The sequence below is a fragment of the Heterodontus francisci genome, chromosome 38 (assembly GCF_036365525.1).
Source record: "Heterodontus francisci isolate sHetFra1 chromosome 38, sHetFra1.hap1, whole genome shotgun sequence".
Lineage (NCBI taxonomy): Eukaryota > Metazoa > Chordata > Chondrichthyes > Heterodontiformes > Heterodontidae > Heterodontus > Heterodontus francisci.
Genome location: NC_090408.1, coordinates 44,742,146 through 44,761,864, shown reverse-complemented (window position 1 = coordinate 44,761,864; position 19,719 = coordinate 44,742,146). Strand labels below are relative to the sequence as shown.

The 19,719-nt window shown below is 42.3% G+C and overlaps 1 protein-coding gene across 2 annotated transcripts in view; it reads right to left on the bottom strand.

Moving 5' to 3' along the window:
• LOC137352602 (long-chain fatty acid transport protein 2-like) overlaps positions 1-19,719 on the bottom strand; it is a 60,110-nt gene that overhangs the window by 17,505 nt on the left and 22,886 nt on the right. For both annotated transcript variants that reach the window (XM_068018305.1, XM_068018304.1), the window contains exons 5-7: positions 18,625-18,819; positions 13,518-13,608; positions 12,033-12,231 (exon numbers count right to left, since the gene is read on the bottom strand). In XM_068018305.1, coding sequence (XP_067874406.1) covers positions 12,033-12,231; positions 13,518-13,608; positions 18,625-18,819 — 485 coding nt within the window. The remainder of the gene's footprint in view (positions 1-12,032; positions 12,232-13,517; positions 13,609-18,624; positions 18,820-19,719) is intronic.

The following is a 19,719-nucleotide window of genomic DNA, read 5'->3' as shown; positions in this document are numbered from 1 at the left end:
AGGAAAGCAAACAAGCCAGAAGGAATACAGTGAAAGTAAGGTTCAAGGGAGTAAGACCAGGATGGAAGGCCTCTACTTTAATGCCAGGAGTATTACAGGTAAAACGGATGAGTTAAGGGCAAGGATTGACACGTGGAATTGTGATATAGTAGCCATCACGTAGACATGGTTGAGGGAGGGGCAGGATTGGCAGCTCAATATCCGGGATATAGAATCTTCAGGCGAGACAGAGGAGGGGGTAAAAGAGGAGGGGGCATTGCAATATTAGTTAAGGAGTCAGTTACTGCAGTGAGGAGAGATGATATCTTGGAGGGGGCATCAAATGGAGCTTTATGGGTAGAGTTTAGGAATAAAAAAGGAACAGCCACATTGCTAGGTGTTTATTATAGACCCCCAGATAGACAGCGGGAAATTGAGGAGCAAATATATGTGCAATTTGCAGAGGTGTGTAAAAATAATAGGGTAATTATATTAGGTGATTTCTACTTTCCCAACATTAATTGGGATAGTCATCGTGTTAAGGGCTTAGACAGAGTGGAGTTCTTAAAATGTATACAGGAGAACTTTTTAGCTCAATATGTAGAGGATCCAACAAGGAAGGGTGCAGTGCTGGACCTAATTCTGGGGAATGAAGCCGGACAGGTGGTTGATGTGTTGGTGGGGGAGTATTTTGGTGATAGCGACCACAACATGGTACAGTTTAAACTTGTTATGGAGAAAGAAATAGACAAGTTGCAAAAAAAGGTTTTGGATTGGGGGAGAGCGAATTTTAGTAAAATAAGGCAGGATCTGGCCAAGGTAGACTGGAAAGAGTTACTTGTCGGGAAATCTACAGAAGAGCAGTGGGGGACATTCAAAAAGGAAATGGGGAGGGTACAGGCCCAACATGTTCCCTCTAGGCTAATAGGTAGGAGCAACAAGCCCAGAGAACCATGGATGACTAGAAACATTCAGGGTACGATGAGAAGGAAAAGAGAGGCTTTTAGCAAATACAAGGAGAGCAAATCAATAGAAGCATTAGTGGAGTACAGAAAGTGTAGGATGGAGCTTAAGAAAGCAATTAGGAGAACAAAGAGGGGATATGAGAAAGCTCTGGCTGGTAAAAGTAGGGAAAATCCCAAGATATTCTATAAGTATATCAATGGGAAGAGGATAACCAGGGAAAGAGTAGGACCCATTAGGGACCAAGGGGGAAATCTGTGGGTGGAGCCAGAGGACATTGGTAGGGTGTTGAATGAATATTCACATCTGTCTTCACCCAAGAGAATGAGGATGTAGATATGGAACTTAGAGAGAGAGACTGTGAGGTTCTTGAGCAAATTGTCATATGGAGTGACAAGGTATTGGAGGTTTTGGCAGGCTTAAAAGTGGACAAATCTCCAGGTCCGGATGATTTGTGTCCCAGGATGCTGTGGGAGACGAGGATGGAGATTGCAGGGGCTCTGACCCAAATTTTTAATTCCTCTCTGGCCATGGGGGAGGTGCCGGAGGACTGGAGAACAGCTAATGTGGTCCCACTATTTAAGAAAGGTTGTAGAGATAAGCCAGGGAACTATAGAACAGTGAGTCTCACGTCAGTGGTAGGGAAATTATTGGAGAAAATTCTGAAGGAGAGAATCTATCTCCACTTGGAGAGGCAAAATTTGATTAGGAATAGTCAGCATGGCTTTGTCAGAGGGAGGTCATGCCTAACAAATTTGATTGAATTTTTTGAGCATGTGACCAGGTGTGTCGATGCGGGTAGTGCAGTTGATGTAGTTTACATGGATTTCAGCAAAGCCTTTGACAAGGTCCCACATGGGAGACTTATCAAGAAAGCAAATGCACATGGGATACAGGGTAACTTGTTAAGGTGGATTCAAAATTGGCTTCTCTGTAGGAGACAGGGAGTGATGACAGACAGCTGTTTTAGTGACTGGAAGCCAGTGTCCAGTGGCGTAACACAGGGATCTGTGCTGTGCAATTATCCCCTCCCGACCTAATGAAATTTACAATTACTCCTCACCACCTGTGAAATATACAATTATCCCCTCCCCACCTGGCAATGACCATCTCCAACAAGAGAGAATCTAACCATCTCCCCTTGACATTCAATGGCATTACCATAGCTGAATCCCCCACTATCAACATCCTAGGGGCTACCATTGACCAGAAACTGAGCTGGAGTAGCCATATAAATACCGTGGCTACAAGAGCAGGTCAGAGGCTAGGAATCCTGAGGCGAGTAACTCACCTCCTGACTCCCCAAAACCAGTCCACCATCTACAAGGCACAAGTCAGGAGTGTGATGGAATACTCTCCACTTGCCTGGATGGGTGCAGCTCCAACAACACTCAAGGAGCTTGACACCATTCAGGACAAAGCAGCCCGCTTGATTGGCACCCCATCCACAAACATTCACTCCCTGCACCACCAATGCACAGTGGCAGCAGTGTGTACCATCTACAAGATGCACTGCAGCAATGCACCAAGGCTCCTTAGACAGCACCTTCCAAACCCGTGACCTCTACCACCTAAAAGGACAAGGGCAGCAAATACATGGGAACACCACCACCTGCAAGCTCCCCTCCAAGTCACACACCATCCTGACTTGGAACTATATCGCTGTTCCTTCACTGTCACTGGGTCAAAATCCTGGAACTCCCTTCCTATCAGCACTGTGGGTGTACCTACCTCAAATGGACTGCAGTGGTTCAAGAAGGCAGCTCACCACCACCTTCTCAAGGGCAATTAGGGATGGACAATAAATGCTGGCCTGGCCAGTGACACCCACATCCCATGAATGAACAAAAAAAAAAATTACTAGATCTAAAATAGCTTGCTCCTGGTTAGGTTCTGCAACGTATTGCTCTCAGTAACAATCCCTGACGCACTCTACAAATTCGTCTTCCATTTACCTCTGCCAATCTGATTTGTCCAGTCAATATGCAGATTAGAATCACCCATGACAATTGTAGTGCCCTTCTTACACGTCTCCATTATTTCCTGATTTATACTTTGTCCTACAGTGAGGCAACTCTTTGGGGGCCTACAGACGACTCCCACCCGTGACTTCTTCCCCTTGCTATTCCTCATCATGATCTATTGCACCTACATCAGTACTCACCAGTGCACTGATAACTTCCTTTATTAACAAAGCTACTCCTTTTCCTTTTTGCCTATTTTTCCTATATTTGCCTATTTTGTCTAATGACAACTCACAGTGACAAACCCTCCATGAGAACAGGAACTAATGTAACAGATGACAAACCCAGATCCTCTCCATCAATCACTGGGCAGCAACATTTATCCACTGGTCACTTCTGCCATCTCAGCTGGAGAAGGACGGAGTAAATGGGCAGCTGCAATGTTGCTCATGACAGGGAAGATTGTTCTGCTCGTGATGTCAAATAAACATCCTTCTGGAGTCTCAATTCAACACACATTTCTTGTGATATTCAGTTCAGAATACTCGTGCCTCCAGCCATTTTTAAATGACTTTTAGCCAATATTTTTCTCTCTTTGTATCAATACATGGATTTCAAAAGCTTTACAAAACAACAAATATCCATGAGGTGTTAGGAATGGGAGCTGTAGTTCACATTTCCAGACGGGAGAGACCACGTGGGATAATCAGTAATCCCACATTCCCAGTGGGAAGGCTGCATGTGGAGGCAATGTGGATCTGATAGGGCCTAACTGCCGAGCTTCCGGTTGGTGGTGTGAAATCCACCTGTTTGTTTCTATCTCAAGTTTTCAAAGACAAGATAAATTCTGAGCAACAAATGAAATACGAATAATCAGAGACCAGGCTGAATAAACACATGGGCTGCAATTTGAATGTGGTAACTTCAGTAATTAGGTGACATTAATATGATACTACAATGGGCATGTTTCAATGTTCCATCACATTCTGTATCCATTTGCTTCCAGTATTAGCATTGGGGGTGGAAACTGAATATAACTTTTAAAGCAAATTTTCAAAAGAAATATAATTCCATTGATTAGAATCTGAAGCAACATCACCTCTGGGAATTATAAAAACAGGGGTAATTCCATATTTCACAGGTGGGGAGAGGGGTAATTGTAAATTTCATTAGGTGGGGGGGGGATAATTGTATATTTCACAGGTGGGGAGAGGGATAATTGTATATTTCACAGGTGGGGAGGAGTAATTGTAAATTTCATTAGGTGGGGAGGGGATAATTGTATATTTCACAGGTGGGGAGAGGGATAATTGTAAATTTCATTAGGTGAGGAGGGGATAATTGTATATTTCACAGGTGGGGAGGGGGTATTTGTATATTTCACAGGAGGGGAAGGGGTATTTGTATATTTCACAGGTGTGAGGGGTAATTGTATATTTCACAGGTGGGGAGAGGGGTAATTGTATATTTAACAGGTGGGGAGAGGGGTAATTGTATATTTCACAGGTGGGGAGAGGGGTAATTGTATATTTCACAGGTGGGGAGAGGGGTAATTGTATATTTCATAGGTGGGGATGGGGATAATTGTATATTTCACAGGTGGGGAGGGGGTAATTGTACATTTCACAGGTGGGGAGAGGGGTAATTGTATATTTCACAGGTGGGGACGGGGGTAATTGTATATTTCACAGGTGGGGAGGGGGTAATTGTACATTTCACAGGTGGGGAGAGGGGTAATTGTATATTTCACAGGTGGGGACGGGGGTAATTGTATATTTCACAGGTGGGGAGGAGGTTATTGTATATTTCACAGGTGGGGAGGGGGTTATTGTACATTTCACAGGTGGGGAGGGGGGTAATAGTATATTTCATAGGTGGGGAGAGGGGTAATTGTATATTTCACAGGTGGGGAGAGGGGTAATTGTATATTTCACAGGTGGGGAGGGGGTTATTGTATATTTCACAGGTGGGGAGGGGGGTAATAGTATATTTCATAGGTGGGGAGGGGGGTAATTGTATATTTCACAGGTGGGGAGAGGGGTAATTGTATATTCCACAGGTGGTGAGGAGTAATTGTAAATTTCATTAGGTGGGGAGGGGATAATTGTATATTTCACAGGTGGTGAGGAGTAATTGTAAATTTCATTAGATGGGGAGGGGATAATTGTATATTTCACAGGTGGGGAGGGGGTATTTGTATATTTCACAAGTGGGGAGAGGGGTAATTGTATATTTCACAGGTGGTGAGGGGGTAATTGTATATTTCACAGGTGGGGAGGGGGTATTTGTATATTTCACAAGTGGGGAGAGGGGTAATTGTATATTTCACAGGTGGTGAGGGGGTAATTGTATATTTCACAGGTGGGGAGGGGGTATTTGTATATTTCACAAGTGGGGAGAGGGGTAATTGTATATTTCACAGGTGGTGAGGGGGTAATTGTATATTTCACAGGTGGGGAGAGGGTAATTGTATATTTCACAGGTGGGGAGAGGGTAATTGTATATTTCACAGGTGGGGAGAGGGTAATTGTATATTTCACAGGTGGGGAGAGGGTAATTGTATATTTAACAGGTGGGGAGGGGGTAATTGTATATCTCACAGGTGGGGAGGGGGTAATTGTATATTTCACAGGTGGGGAGAGGGGTAATTGTATATTTCACAGGTGGGGAGAGGGGTAATTGTATATTTAACAAGTGGGGAGAGGGGTAATTGTATATTTCACAGGTGGGGAGAGGGTAATTATATATTTCACAGGTGGGGAGAGGGGTCATTGTATATTTAACAGTTGGGGAGAGGGGTAATTGTATATTTAACAGGTGGGGAGAGGGGTAATTGTATATTTCACAGGTGGGGAGAGGGGTAATTGTATATTTCACAGGTGGGGAGGGGGTATTTGTATATTTCACAAGTGGGGAGAGGGGTAATTGTATATTTCACAGGTGGTGAGGGGGTAATTGTATATTTCACAGGTGGGGAGGGGGTATTTGTATATTTCACAAGTGGGGAGAGGGGTAATTGTATATTTCACAGGTGGTGAGGGGGTAATTGTATATTTCACAGGTGGGGAGAGGGTAATTGTATATTTCACAGGTGGGGAGAGGGTAATTGTATATTTCACAGGTGGGGAGAGGGTAATTGTATATTTCACAGGTGGGGAGAGGGTAATTGTATATTTAACAGGTGGGGAGGGGGTAATTGTATATCTCACAGGTGGGGAGGGGGTAATTGTATATTTCACAGGTGGGGAGAGGGGTAATTGTATATTTCACAGGTGGGGAGAGGGGTAATTGTATATTTAACAGGTGGGGAGAGGGGTAATTGTATATTTCACAGGTGGGGAGAGGGTAATTATATATTTCACAGGTGGGGAGAGGGGTCATTGTATATTTAACAGTTGGGGAGAGGGGTAATTGTATATTTAACAGGTGGGGAGAGGGGTAATTGTATATTTCACAGGTGGGGAGAGGGGTAATTGTATATTTCACAGGTGGGGAGAGGGGTAATTGTATATTTCACAGGTGGGGACGGGGGTAACTGTATATTTCACAGGTGGGGACGGGGGTTATTGTATATTTCACAGGTGGGGAGGGGGTAATTGTATATTTAACAGGTGGGGAGAGGGGTAATTGTATATTTCATAGGTGGGGACGGGGATAATTGTGTATTTCACAGGTGGGGAGGGGGTAATTGTATATTTCACAGGTGGGGAGAGGGGTAATTGTATATTTCACAGGTGGGGAGAGGGGTAATTGTATATTTCACAGGTGGGGAGGGGGGTAACAGTATATTTTATAGGTGGGGAGAGGGGTAATTGTATATTTCACAGGTGTGGAGAGGGGTAATTGTATATTTCACAGGTGTGGAGAGGGGTAATTGTATATTTCACAGGTGGGGAGGGGGTTATTGTATATTTCACAGGTGGGGAGGGGGTTGTATATTTCACAGGTGGGGAGGGGGGTAATAGTATATTTCATAGGTGGGGAGAGGGGTAATTGTATATTTCACAGGTGTGGAGAGGGGTAATTGTATATTTCACAGGTGGGGAGGGGGTTATTGTATATTTCACAGGTGGGGAGGGGGTTATTGTATATTTCACAGGTGGGGAGTGGGGTAATTGTATATTTCACAGGTGGGGAGAGGGGTAATTGTATATTTCACAGGTGGTGAGGAGTAATTGTAAATTTCATTAGGTGGGGAGGGGATAATTGTATATTTCACAGGTGGGGAGAGGGGTAATTGTATATTTCACAGGTGGGGAGAGGATAATTGTATATTTCACAGGTGGTGAGGAGTAATTGTAAATTTCATTAGGTGGGGAGGGGATAATTGTATATTTCACAGGTGGGGAGAGGGGTAATTGTATATTTCACAGGTGGTGAGGAGTAATTGTATATTTCACAGGTGGTGAGGGGTAATTGTAAATTTCACAGGTAGGGAGAGGGGTAATTGTATATTTCACAGGTGGGGAGAGGGATAATTGTATAGTTCACAGGTGGTGAGGGGTAATTGTAAATTTCATTAGGTGGGGAGGGGATAATTGTATATTTCACAGGTGGGGAGGGGGTAATTGTATATTTCACAGGTGGTGAGGAGTAATTGTAAATTTCATTAGGTGGGGAGGGGATAATTGTATATTTCACAGGTGGGGAGAGGGATAATTGTATATTTCACAGGTGGGGAGAGGGGTAATTGTATATTTCACAGGTGGGGAGAGGGATAATTGTATAGTTCACAGGTGGTGAGGGGTAATTGTAAATTTCATTAGGTGGGGAGGGGATAATTGTATAGTTCACAGGTGGTGAGGGGTAATTGTAAATTTCATTAGGTGGGGAGGGGATAATTGTATATTTCACAGGTGGGGAGGGGGTAATTGTATATTTCACAGGTGGTGAGGAGTAATTGTAAATTTCATTAGGTGGGGAGGGGATAATTGTATATTTCACAGGTGGGGAGAGGGATAATTGTATATTTCACAGGTGGGGAGAGGGGTAATTGTATATTTCACAGGTGGGGAGAGGGATAATTGTATAGTTCACAGGTGGTGAGGGGTAATTGTAAATTTCATTAGGTGGGAAGAGGGGTAATTGTATATTTCACAGGTGGGGAGAGGGATAATTGTATATTTCACAGGTGGTGAGGGGTAATTGTAAATTTCATTAGGTGGGAAGAGGGGTAATTGTATATTTCACAGGTGGGGAGAGGGATAATTGTATATTTCACAGGTGGGGAGGGGATAATTGTATATTTCACAGGTGGTGAGGGGTAATTGTAAATTTCATTAGGTGGGGAGGGGATAATTGTATATTTCACAGGTGGGGAGGGGATAATTGTATATTTCACAGGTGGTGAGGAGTAATTGTAAATTTCATTAGGTGGGGAGGGGATAATTGTATATTTCACAGGTGGTGAGGGGTAATTGTATATTTCACAGGTGAGGAGAGGGGTAATTGTATATTTCACAGGTGGGGAGAGGGGTAATTGTATATTTCACAGGTGGGGAGAGGGGTAATTGTATATTTCACAGGTGGTGAGGAGTAATTGTAAATTTCACAGGTGAGGAGAGGGGTAATTGTATATTTCACAGGTGGGGAGAGGATAATTGTATATTTCACAGGTGGTGAGGGGTAATTGTATATTTCACAGGTCGGGAGAGGGGTAATTGTATATTTCATAGGTGGGGAGAGGATAATTGTATATTTCACAGGTGGTGAGGGGTAATTGTATATTTCACAGGTGGGGAGAGGATAATTGTATATTTCACAGGTGGTGAGGAGTAATTGTAAATTTCACAGGTGGGGAGAGGGATAATTGTATATTTCACAGGTGGGGAGAGGATAATTGTATATTTCACAGGTGGTGAGAGGGATAATTGTATATTTCACAGGTGGTGAGGGGTAATTGTAAATTTCACAGGTGGGGAGAGGGGTAATTGTAAATTTCATTAGGTGGGGAGAGGATAATTGTAAATTTCACAGGTGGGGAGAGGGATAATTGTATATTTCACAGGTGGGGAGAGGATAATTGTATATTTCACAGGTGGTGAGGGGTAATTGTATATTTCACAGGTGGGGAGAGGATAATTGTATATTTCACAGGTGGTGAGGGGGTAATTGTATATTTCACAGGTGGGGAGAGGATAATTGTATATTTCACAGGTGGTGAGGAGTAATTGTAAATTTCACAGGTGGGGAGAGGATAATTGTATATTTCACAGGTGGTGAGGGGGTAATTGTATATTTCACAGGTGGGGAGAGGATAATTGTATATTTCACAGGTGGTGAGGGGGTAATTGTATATTTCACAGGTGGGGAGAGGATAATTGTATATTTCACAGGTGGTGAGGGGTAATTGTATATTTCACAGGTGGGGAGAGGATAATTGTATATTTCACAGGTGGTGAGGGGGTAATTGTATATTTCACAGGTGGGGAGAGGATAATTGTATATTTCACAGGTGGTGAGGAGTAATTGTAAATTTCACAGGTGGGGAGAGGATAATTGTATATTTCACAGGTGGGGAGAGGATAATTGTATATTTCACAGGTGGTGAGGGGGTAATTGTAAATTTCACAGGTGGGGAGAGGATAATTGTATATTTCACAGGTGGTGAGGGGTAATTGTAAATTTCATTAGGTGGGGAGAGGATAATTGTATATTTCACAGGTCGGGAGAGGGGTAATTGTATATTTCACAGGTGGGGAGAGGATAATTGTATATTTCACAGGTGGTGAGGGGTAATTGTAAATTTCATTAGGTGGGGAGAGGATAATTGTATATTTCACAGGTGGTGAGGAGTAATTGTAAATTTCACAGGTGGGGAGAGGATAATTGTATATTTCACAGGTGGTGAGGGGTAATTGTAAATTTCACAGGTGGGGAGAGGATAATTGTATATTTCACAGGTGGTGAGGGGTAATTGTAAATTTCACAGGTGGGGAGAGGATAATTGTATATTTCACAGGTGGTGAGGGGTAATTGTAAATTTCACAGGTGGGGAGAGGATAATTGTATATTTCACAGGTGGTGAGGGGTAATTGTATATTTCACAGGTGGGGAGAGGATAATTGTATATTTCACAGGTGGTGAGGGGTAATTGTAAATTTCACAGGTGGGGAGAGGATAATTGTATATTTCACAGGTGGTGAGGGGTAATTGTATATTTCACAGGTGGTGAGGGGTAATTGTAAATTTCATTAGGTGGGGAGAGGATAATTGTATATTTCACAGGTCGGGAGAGGGGTAATTGTATATTTCACAGGTGGGGAGAGGATAATTGTATATTTCACAGGTGGTGAGGAGTAATTGTAAATTTCACAGGTGGGGAGAGGATAATTGTATATTTCACAGGTGGTGAGGGGTAATTGTATATTTCACAGGTGGGGAGAGGATAATTGTATATTTCACAGGTGGTGAGGGGTAATTGTAAATTTCACAGGTGGGGAGAGGATAATTGTATATTTCACAGGTGGTGAGGGGTAATTGTATATTTCACAGGTGGGGAGAGGATAATTGTATATTTCACAGGTGGTGAGGGGTAATTGTAAATTTCACAGGTGGGGAGAGGATAATTGTATATTTCACAGGTGGTGAGGGGTAATTGTATATTTCACAGGTGGGGAGAGGATAATTGTATATTTCACAGGTGGTGAGGGGTAATTGTAAATTTCACAGGTGGGGAGAGGATAATTGTATATTTCACAGGTGGTGAGGGGTAATTGTATATTTCACAGGTGGTGAGGGGTAATTGTAAATTTCATTAGGTGGGGAGAGGATAATTGTATATTTCACAGGTCGGGAGAGGGGTAATTGTATATTTCACAGGTGGGGAGAGGATAATTGTATATTTCACAGGTGGTGAGGAGTAATTGTAAATTTCACAGGTGGGGAGAGGATAATTGTATATTTCACAGGTGGTGAGGGGTAATTGTATATTTCACAGGTGGGGAGAGGATAATTGTATATTTCACAGGTGGTGAGGGGTAATTGTAAATTTCACAGGTGGGGAGAGGATAATTGTATATTTCACAGGTGGTGAGGGGTAATTGTATATTTCACAGGTGGGGAGAGGATAATTGTATATTTCACAGGTGGTGAGGGGTAATTGTATATTTCACAGGTGGTGAGGGGTAATTGTAAATTTCACAGGTGGGGAGAGGATAATTGTATATTTCACAGGTGGTGAGGGGTAATTGTATATTTCACAGGTGGGGAGAGGATAATTGTATATTTCACAGGTGGTGAGGAGTAATTGTAAATTTCACAGGTGGGGAGAGGATAATTGTATATTTCACAGGTGGTGAGGGGTAATTGTAAATTTCATTAGGTGGGGAGAGGCTAATTGTATATTTCACAGGTCGGGAGAGGGGTAATTGTATATTTCACAGGTGGGGAGAGGATAATTGTATATTTCACAGGTGGTGAGGAGTAATTGTAAATTTCACAGGTGGGGAGAGGGATAATTGTATATTTCACAGGTGGTGAGGGGTAATTGTAAATTTCATTAGGTGGGGAGAGGATAATTGTATATTTCACAGGTGGGGAGAGGGGTAATTGTATATTTCACTGGTGGTGAGGGGTAATTGTATATTTCACAGGTGAGGAGAGGGGTAATTGTATATTTCACAGGTGGGGAGAGGGGTAATTGTATATTTCACAGGTGGTGAGGAGTAATTGTAAATTTCATTAGGTGGGGAGGGGATAATTGTATATTTCACAGGTGGTGAGGGGTAATTGTATATTTCACAGGTGGTGAGGGGTAATTGTAAATTTCATTAGGTGGGGACGGGATAATTGTATATTTCACAGGTGGGGAGAGGGAGAATTGTATATTTCACATGTGGTGAGGAGTAATTGTATATTTCACAGGTGGTGAGGGGTAATTGTATATTTCACAGGTGGGGAGGGGTAATTGTATATTTCATAGGTAGGGGAGAGGAGGTAATTGTTTATTTCATAGGTGGGGAGGGGGGTAATTGTATATTTCATAGGTGGGGAGAGGAGGTAACTGTATGTTTCACAGGTGGGGAGAGGGGTAATTGTATATTTCACAGGTGGGGAAATGGGTAATTGTATATTTCATGGAAAACACAGTATGCAGTCTGGGACAAATCCCCATGTTCTTCTGACCTGAATGTGTCTCCAATTCTGTCTTGGAAATAGATGAAATTGTCATGGTCAAGCATCATGAGGTCTCCGGTGTTGAAGTAAAGGTCTCCCTTACAGACCACGTCTCTCAGATGTTTCCCCTCAGTTAAGGTTCTGTTTCCCACATACCCAGTGAATGGGGTTTTGGTCGTGATTTTTCCAATGAGGAGCCCAGTCTCTCCTGTCAGAACATTATACAGTTAGGAAGTTAGACACATTCTTTCAGTTCACATTTCCGTCAGCAATTAACATTTTAATTTCCACTACAACCCTTCAGAAAGGAAATTAATCACCTATTGTAGAAACACTGCAAGTGTTGTAAATCTAGAATGGGAATGAAAATGGAAATTGGAAATACAAAGTACCAAAAAGGGAAGGAACGGGTTAACAGTTCTGGGAGAGTTGCCTTTATCAGAACAGAAGGAGGGGAATCTGCAGCCTAACCCTACCGGTCTTTTCTCTTTTCAGATGTTGAAATACTTGCTGTGAGTTTCCAGCATTTTTGTGCTTTTATTTCTAATTACAAATTGCATTTGAGTGTTTCGACATCAGGTCCACAGGAGATTTGACAAAAGATAACATAAAATCTTTGAGAAAAAATGTCCCTTTGTGAGATTCCAGTTACATACAGGAGTGGTCAAGGGAAGCGATGTAGTTTAATGTTTTCAACCTCTGATCTGCCAAGACAGATACAATAATGGATAAACGTTAACAAAATCTGGCAATAAGTCACCTGTTTATGAGGCAGACTGGCATTCAGGTTTCTTTTTGGACTATTTATTAAAAGGCCAGGCTCATTGAAACCTACAAAATACTTAAAGGGATAGGCAGGGTAGATGTAGTTAAGATGTTTCCCCTGGTTGGGGAGTCTAGAACCAGGGGACACAAATTCAAAATAAGGGGGAAGCCAATTAGGACCGAGATGAGGAGAAATTTCTTTACTCAGAGGGTTGTGAATCTTTGCAATTCTCTACCCCAGAGAGCTGTGGAAGCTCAGTCATTGAGTATGTTTAAAACAGAGATTGACTGATTTCTAAATACTAATGACGTAAGGGGATATGAGGATAGTGTGGGGAAAAAGGCATTGAAGTCAGCTATGATCGTATTGAAGGGCGGAGTAGGCTCGATAGGCTGAATGGCCTACTCCTGTTCCTATGTTCCTATATAAGAAAACTGTTAAACCATGTAAATTGTAGGGAAATATTACCTGTGCACTTTTCAGTGTATCTCAGTGACTCCTCACTCTGCCTGAGGCTTTCATACTGTCTCAGATGACTTTGTGTTGGGTTTCTACAGTTGTTAAATTCCAACTAACAAGACCTTATTGAAACAATTTTGTGAGTGTTTGTCGAGTGCTGCTGGACATAGAGACAGAATCCTATAAACTCAAGGCATTAATCTCTGCGAGGTGGGAAGAAACATTCAGAGCAATCTCACACTGTAGCTGATTAATGTAGACACTATTACCTGTAGCAACTTCAATGCAATGACCATTGGCATCTCGCACAGGAGTTTCCTGTTCAACATCATATTTAACAAGGTGAAAAGGCATGAATTTCTGGGAGAGAAGACACCAGGGGATTAGCTTAGTGTTAAGGTCAGAGAATTATATTTATGTTACAGTATTTGAGTAAAAGGTGGAACAATTAAATAGATAAATTCTCAAAAATCAGGGACCACAGACATAAGAGGTGAGTAATCGCAGTCAAAGCATCTGCCGGCTGTAAGGACCCTTTCAGAGGTCTCTCAAAAGCAAAATACTGCAAATGCTGGGAACCTGGAATAAAAACAGAAAATAACAGACATACTCAGCAGATCTGACGGCAACTGTGAAGACAGAAACAGAATGAATGTTTCAGGTCAATGACCCTCCATCAGAATTTGGATGGCTTATAGCCAGATCCTAATGGCCAAAACTGCACAGCATAAAGGAGACATTAACTTATACTAAAGGGAAATTTGTGTCAGAGTCCATAAGGATGGTTGGTTTGGGAAATGGGTCAGTGGAGGTTGGAGCCTGCTTGCAATTTCTGGCAAAGACATGATTGTTCGGGTCGCTGACCCGAAACGTTAACTCTGCTTCTCTTTCCACAGATGCTGCCAGACCTGCTGAGTGATTCCAGCATTTCTTGTTTTTGTTTCAGATTTCCAGCATCCACAGTATTTTGCTTTTATTTTAGTGTTTAATTCACTGCCACTTCTCTTCCAGGAATGCCTACCTTGAAGAAGTTCTGCTCTTCTCTCCGACGGGATTTTCGTTTGTCTCTTTTACCTTGTTCACCTTCATTGCTTTCTATTTCCCTCCTGGTGTTTGATAAGGTATCTACCAAAACTCGTTTTCACAGCCACATCTCCTTCCTCAGTGACTGTCTCCGGCTCCGACATCTTCAGGTTTGCAATTGTTGCTGTTCAATATTCAGTATATTCACACCTAATCTGTACTAATGCTTTGTCTTTCAACACACCATTAACATATTGTTTGCCTTTGCTCCGTGACCTTTTGGTCAGCTATGTGGCCTGGTCCAATCTGCACCTTCTCCTTTGTTATCTCTTGCCCAACCCCCACCTCACTTGTTTATAATCTGTGACTTTTCTAATATTTGTCAGTTCCGAAGAAGGGTCGCTGACCCGAAACGTTAACTCTGCTTCTCTTTCAACAGATGCTGCCAGACCTGCTGAGTGATTCCAGCATTTCTTGTTTTTGTTTCAGATTTCCAGCATCCGCAGTATTTTGCTTTTATTATTATTGTTCTTTCAGATCCTAGTTGGCTCAATGGAGAGGGAAATTGAGCCTGTAACTGGCCTCTGTGATACTTGAGCTGGGACTGCTTGGTTCCAGCACGAGATACAACAGATCAGATTTCCTGCATCTTAATAACCACAAAACGCAGTTAAAAAGTTAACAATGGAGATGATCACTTTGTATGTCTGCAAGTACCTTCAACTATTGTAACTCTGTTGGTAGTTTCGTGACACATATCATTGCTTCACTAACATTTGCATTCCTGCAATTTCACCACATATGGAGGGGTGAACAACCCTGAACACTGGCACACGTGCACACTTTAACCCACATCCTACTCAATAGCAGCACAGCTATAGACCTGTATTTATAAAGCAACTTCAATGTAATGAAATGTCCCAAGGAGCTTTATAGGAGACACAAAGGGAGATATTAGCTCAGGTAACCAAAGCTTTGTCAAAGTGGTAGGTTATAAGGAGTGCCTTGAGGAAAGCAAGGCAGAGATTTATGGAGGGAATTCCAGAGCTTGGGACCGAGGCAACTGAAGGCACCAATGGTGGAGTGATTAAAACCAGGAGTGTGCAAAAGGTCAGAATTAGAGAAGCGCAGAGATCTTGGAGGGTAGTGGGGCCAGAGGGGATTACAGAGATAAGGAGGGGTGAGGCCATGGAGGGATTTGAAAACAAGGATGAGAATTTTAAAATCAAGATGTTGCTTGACCGGGAGCCAATGTAGGTCAGCGAGCACAGGGGTGATGGGGGAACGGGATTTGGTGCGAGTTAAGACACGAGCAGCAGAATTTTGGATGACCTCAAGTTGTTGGAGTGTCCTACTTTTGTTCGGCCGAGGAATATGATGCATAGAAGAAAGAAAATATCATCTTTCCAAGGAGACTTTAAATAAATATTACTCACATGAGGAATGTTTTTGTTAAACATACAAATATGTGTGTAGGTTTGTTATCCTTAACACATGCTGGTTAAAAAGGGTGCTAGAACTAAAATTATTTGAAATGATTTAGCAATGTCTGCTGAGAGTCTACAAGGCTGGCAACAATTCCAGTTCAAAGGTTCACACTGACAAACCAGCAAAGTTCAATGGTGGAGGGCAGGTCAGGAGTTCAATGATCATAAAATCAGGACTGTTTAGGACAAAGGTCAGTGCTTCACACCTGTACAGTATCAGTGAATAATTAACTGTAACTTCTCATTTAGGAACATAGGACATACGAGCAGGAGGAGGCTGCTCTACCATTCAATAAGATCATGGCTGATCTGATTGTGGTCTCATCTCCACTTTCCTGCCTGACCCCCGGAACCCTCGACTGCCTTGTCTATCTGTCTAACTCAGCCTTGAATAAATTTAATATCCCAGCCTCCACTGCTTTCTGGGGAAGAGAATTCCAGAGACTAAAGACCCTCTGAGAAAAAAAAATTCTGTTATCTCCATCTTAAAAGGGAGATCTTTTATTCTTAAACTGTCTCTCCTAGTTCTAGTCCCCCCCACAAGAGGAAACACCCTCTCAGTATCCACTCTGTCACGTCCCCTCAGGATCTTATATGTTTCAATAAGATCACCTCTCATTCTTCTGAACTCCAACGGGTACAGGCCCAACCTGTTCAGCCTTCCCTCAAAAGCATCCATCATAAACACAATGCATTGAAAGCAATTAGAACACAAAAATCAATCTAATTCTTCTTACTCCAATCACAAGGTGCCTTATTAATGCTTGGGAGGGCAATCAGGACTTCCTACATGGATAGTTCAAAACAAGATTTTAAAAATATATTTTTTGTGGGAAAAAACACAAGGAGAAAATGTATTGATACAGTCAGTTGGATTGGTGTGGTTTAGACCAGGGGATAATTTTGCTATGAACAGCAACAGAAAAAGCCTTTATTAGGGTAGAGTGGGGGGAATTTTCCCCTGCAAGTAGCCTGTGTTCTAAATAAACTGGGAGAGTTTGCTGCAAACCGTCACAATTCAGATAGCCAGCTTTTTTTTCATCGGTTCGTGGTATATGATTGTCACTGGCAAGGCCAGCATTTGTTGCCCATCCCAGCTGATGAAGGATAGAATTGGAGTCTAGTCTTTATACACCTATAAGCTTTCATTTAGAGTGACACCCATTACATACTGTGCACTTCCAGTCCAGCAACCCCTCTGTCAATCTGCTCCTATGTATATATGAGCACAGGCGAGTCCCCAGTTAATGCCCACCATCTGAATACAAATTAAACACCCAATTAATTTACAGTTAACACTTACACTGGGTGCAAGGATCAGTCTCTTCCATCTTGACAAATAAAAACAATCATCCAAAGATAAATAATTAATTGGTAAAGTTCTCATACGATATGGCAAGCACTCAACTATAAAAAGGCACCTGATGGCTTTATAGTATAAGGGTTTGAAAGGGTTAATGTTTGGGACAGTGAGAGTAACACCTCCCACTGTGATGATGATGTAAGAGATCACATGTGTAACAGGCTTGGGAGTAGCAGAAGCTAGACAGGCTTAAGGAAAGTATACATAGTCCATGTAAATATAATAAATGAGTTACTGTTTAGATTCACAACAACTCTGAGATCTCTGTAAACCAAGCTCAACCTAGCATCTAAAATGCTAGCAACAATATCCAACAGGCTATATGATACAATTACGTTGGCTACATGTTAATTAAAACAGCTCTGGGCATCCCAAACCCAGTTTCTGGTAGACATAATCCACAGTACAAAGTTACCCCATTGCTCAGGCTCCAGTGACACCAGTGTGCCTCAGTGAAATATACAAAACTCTGCTGTGGCAAATGGAAATGTCACTTGGGCGGAGCAGAGTGTTATCCTGAGGTCGGGGGCAATGCAATAACCTAGAAGTTTGATTGTGCCTGAACATGGGTACACAGGGTGCAAGGTGTACAGAGGTAGCTGAGAGGGAGTGCTGGTCACAGGGCTGGGCTGTATATGCCTCTTCATATGGTCCCAAGTGCCATATAAAATTTGCACTGGGAACTCATTAAAATGATTGAGGAGTGCAGCTATGATAGACAGCACAGTTGAAGGGTTCCTGTCACATGTCAGCACCCTGTGTTGCTGAGTGAATTTATCACATGGCAAGTTTGGCAATGGGGCAACCCAGGATTTGAAAGGGTCCAACAACAAGCAAACAATTCTTATTTAATTATTTTTATTACCATTTCAAAGGGAGGGATAGGCGTGTGTTGCTAGACATATTGGATCTTAGGTGCCTGTAAAACTGGTACACCATCAGATTTCCAATATCTGGGAAGTTTACAGCCAATTCTGCTCTATATCCAATCAATGTGATACTTGACCCTAGCAGATTTGGTGTGGTATAATGGAAGGAGCTTTACTCTGCACCTAGCCCCTCCTTATTCTCACCTACAAAAGCAGCACTAGGAACATTGCACCATATCCAAGCTGTGCTGAAGTGACCTGGGAGAGTGACAGGACAATGGATGCCAAGTGGATAAGCAGGAAGGTCCCACTACTGACACTGATGTCTCTCATTTACATGAAGGTCATTCATTTTTAAGAATAAATGTTATTTTAAGTGAGAAGCTTCTGCCAAACTACACCTAACAGAGAGTGGAAGAATCACCTGGCACTTCAATAATGTGACAACCCAGTCTTCGATATACTTAATGGATGCAACATGGACTGAGTTAGAAGAATCATCTACTTAAACCAATTCATGTTTTCATCTCTATATACACATGACGAGTACAAGATGAGAATAAATAGCATTCATTTGCCAACGTTTCTTTTTCTCTCACACACACATAGGTAAAATAGAAACCCCCTTTCTTACCCTACTGAAGACGGTTACCCGCCCTGATGCACCAATTTTGCCCACGTAGTTCATGAAGCCAATATTTCCTTCAGTTGCACCATAAAATTCACAAACTAGGATGTCTCCAAATCGATTTAAAAACTCCTTCCAGACATCTGCCCGGGCGCCATTCCCTATAGCGATTCTCACCTTGTGATTGCGATCGCTGCTCTTCTACAAACAAAATTATAAAACTGAGATAAAATGAAGATACGCATTTTAATTCTGAAAGAAAAACTAGGCTCTGTATTTGAATGTGGAAGAGCAAAAGCTACTTTCTAGCCATCGTTTTGGAAACTCACCCTTGGCCGGTTCCTGCCAGGTTCCAGCACCCTTGTGACAGAGACAGGAAACCATCTTTTTGCTACATTTCCTACATTACAACAGTCTCTATCCTTCACACATTTAAGGTGATTGGTAGAAGGATTAGAGAGCACATGAGGAGAAACCTTTTTACCCAGTGGGTGGTGGGTGTCTGGAATTCACTGCCAGGATTGGTGGTGGAGGCAGAAACCCTCAATTCTTTTAAAAGATACCTGGACATGTACCTGAAGTGCTGTAACCGGCAAGGCTACGGACAAGGTGCTGGAAGGTGGGATTAGATTGGGCGGCTAGTTTTTTTGTGGCTGGCATGAGCACGACAGACTGAATGGCCTCCTTCTGTGCTGTAATTTTTCTATGGTTCATTGGTTGTAAATTGCTTTGGGGCATTGAGGTTTTGAAAGGTGGTACATTATGCAAGTTCTTCTTTCTAACAGTAGTTTAGCTATTCCGTACAGTTGTGACACAGACAGTTATCCAATGATGTGCAACATTATCTAGTTATGTCCTATCAAATCTAACCTGGCTAATAAACCATTCTATCAGCTTCCTCCCAATCATCAGTCAATTAGTGATGGAACACGTCATCAACAGTACCTTCAAGTGACATCTACTTACCAATAACTCCAGTTAATACTCAGTTTAGGTTTTCTCAGTTACAGAAACAGGCCATTCAGCCCAACAGGTCCTTGTTGGTGTTTGTGCTCGACATGAGCCTCCTCTTACCTCTCTTAATCTCACCTTTCCAGCATT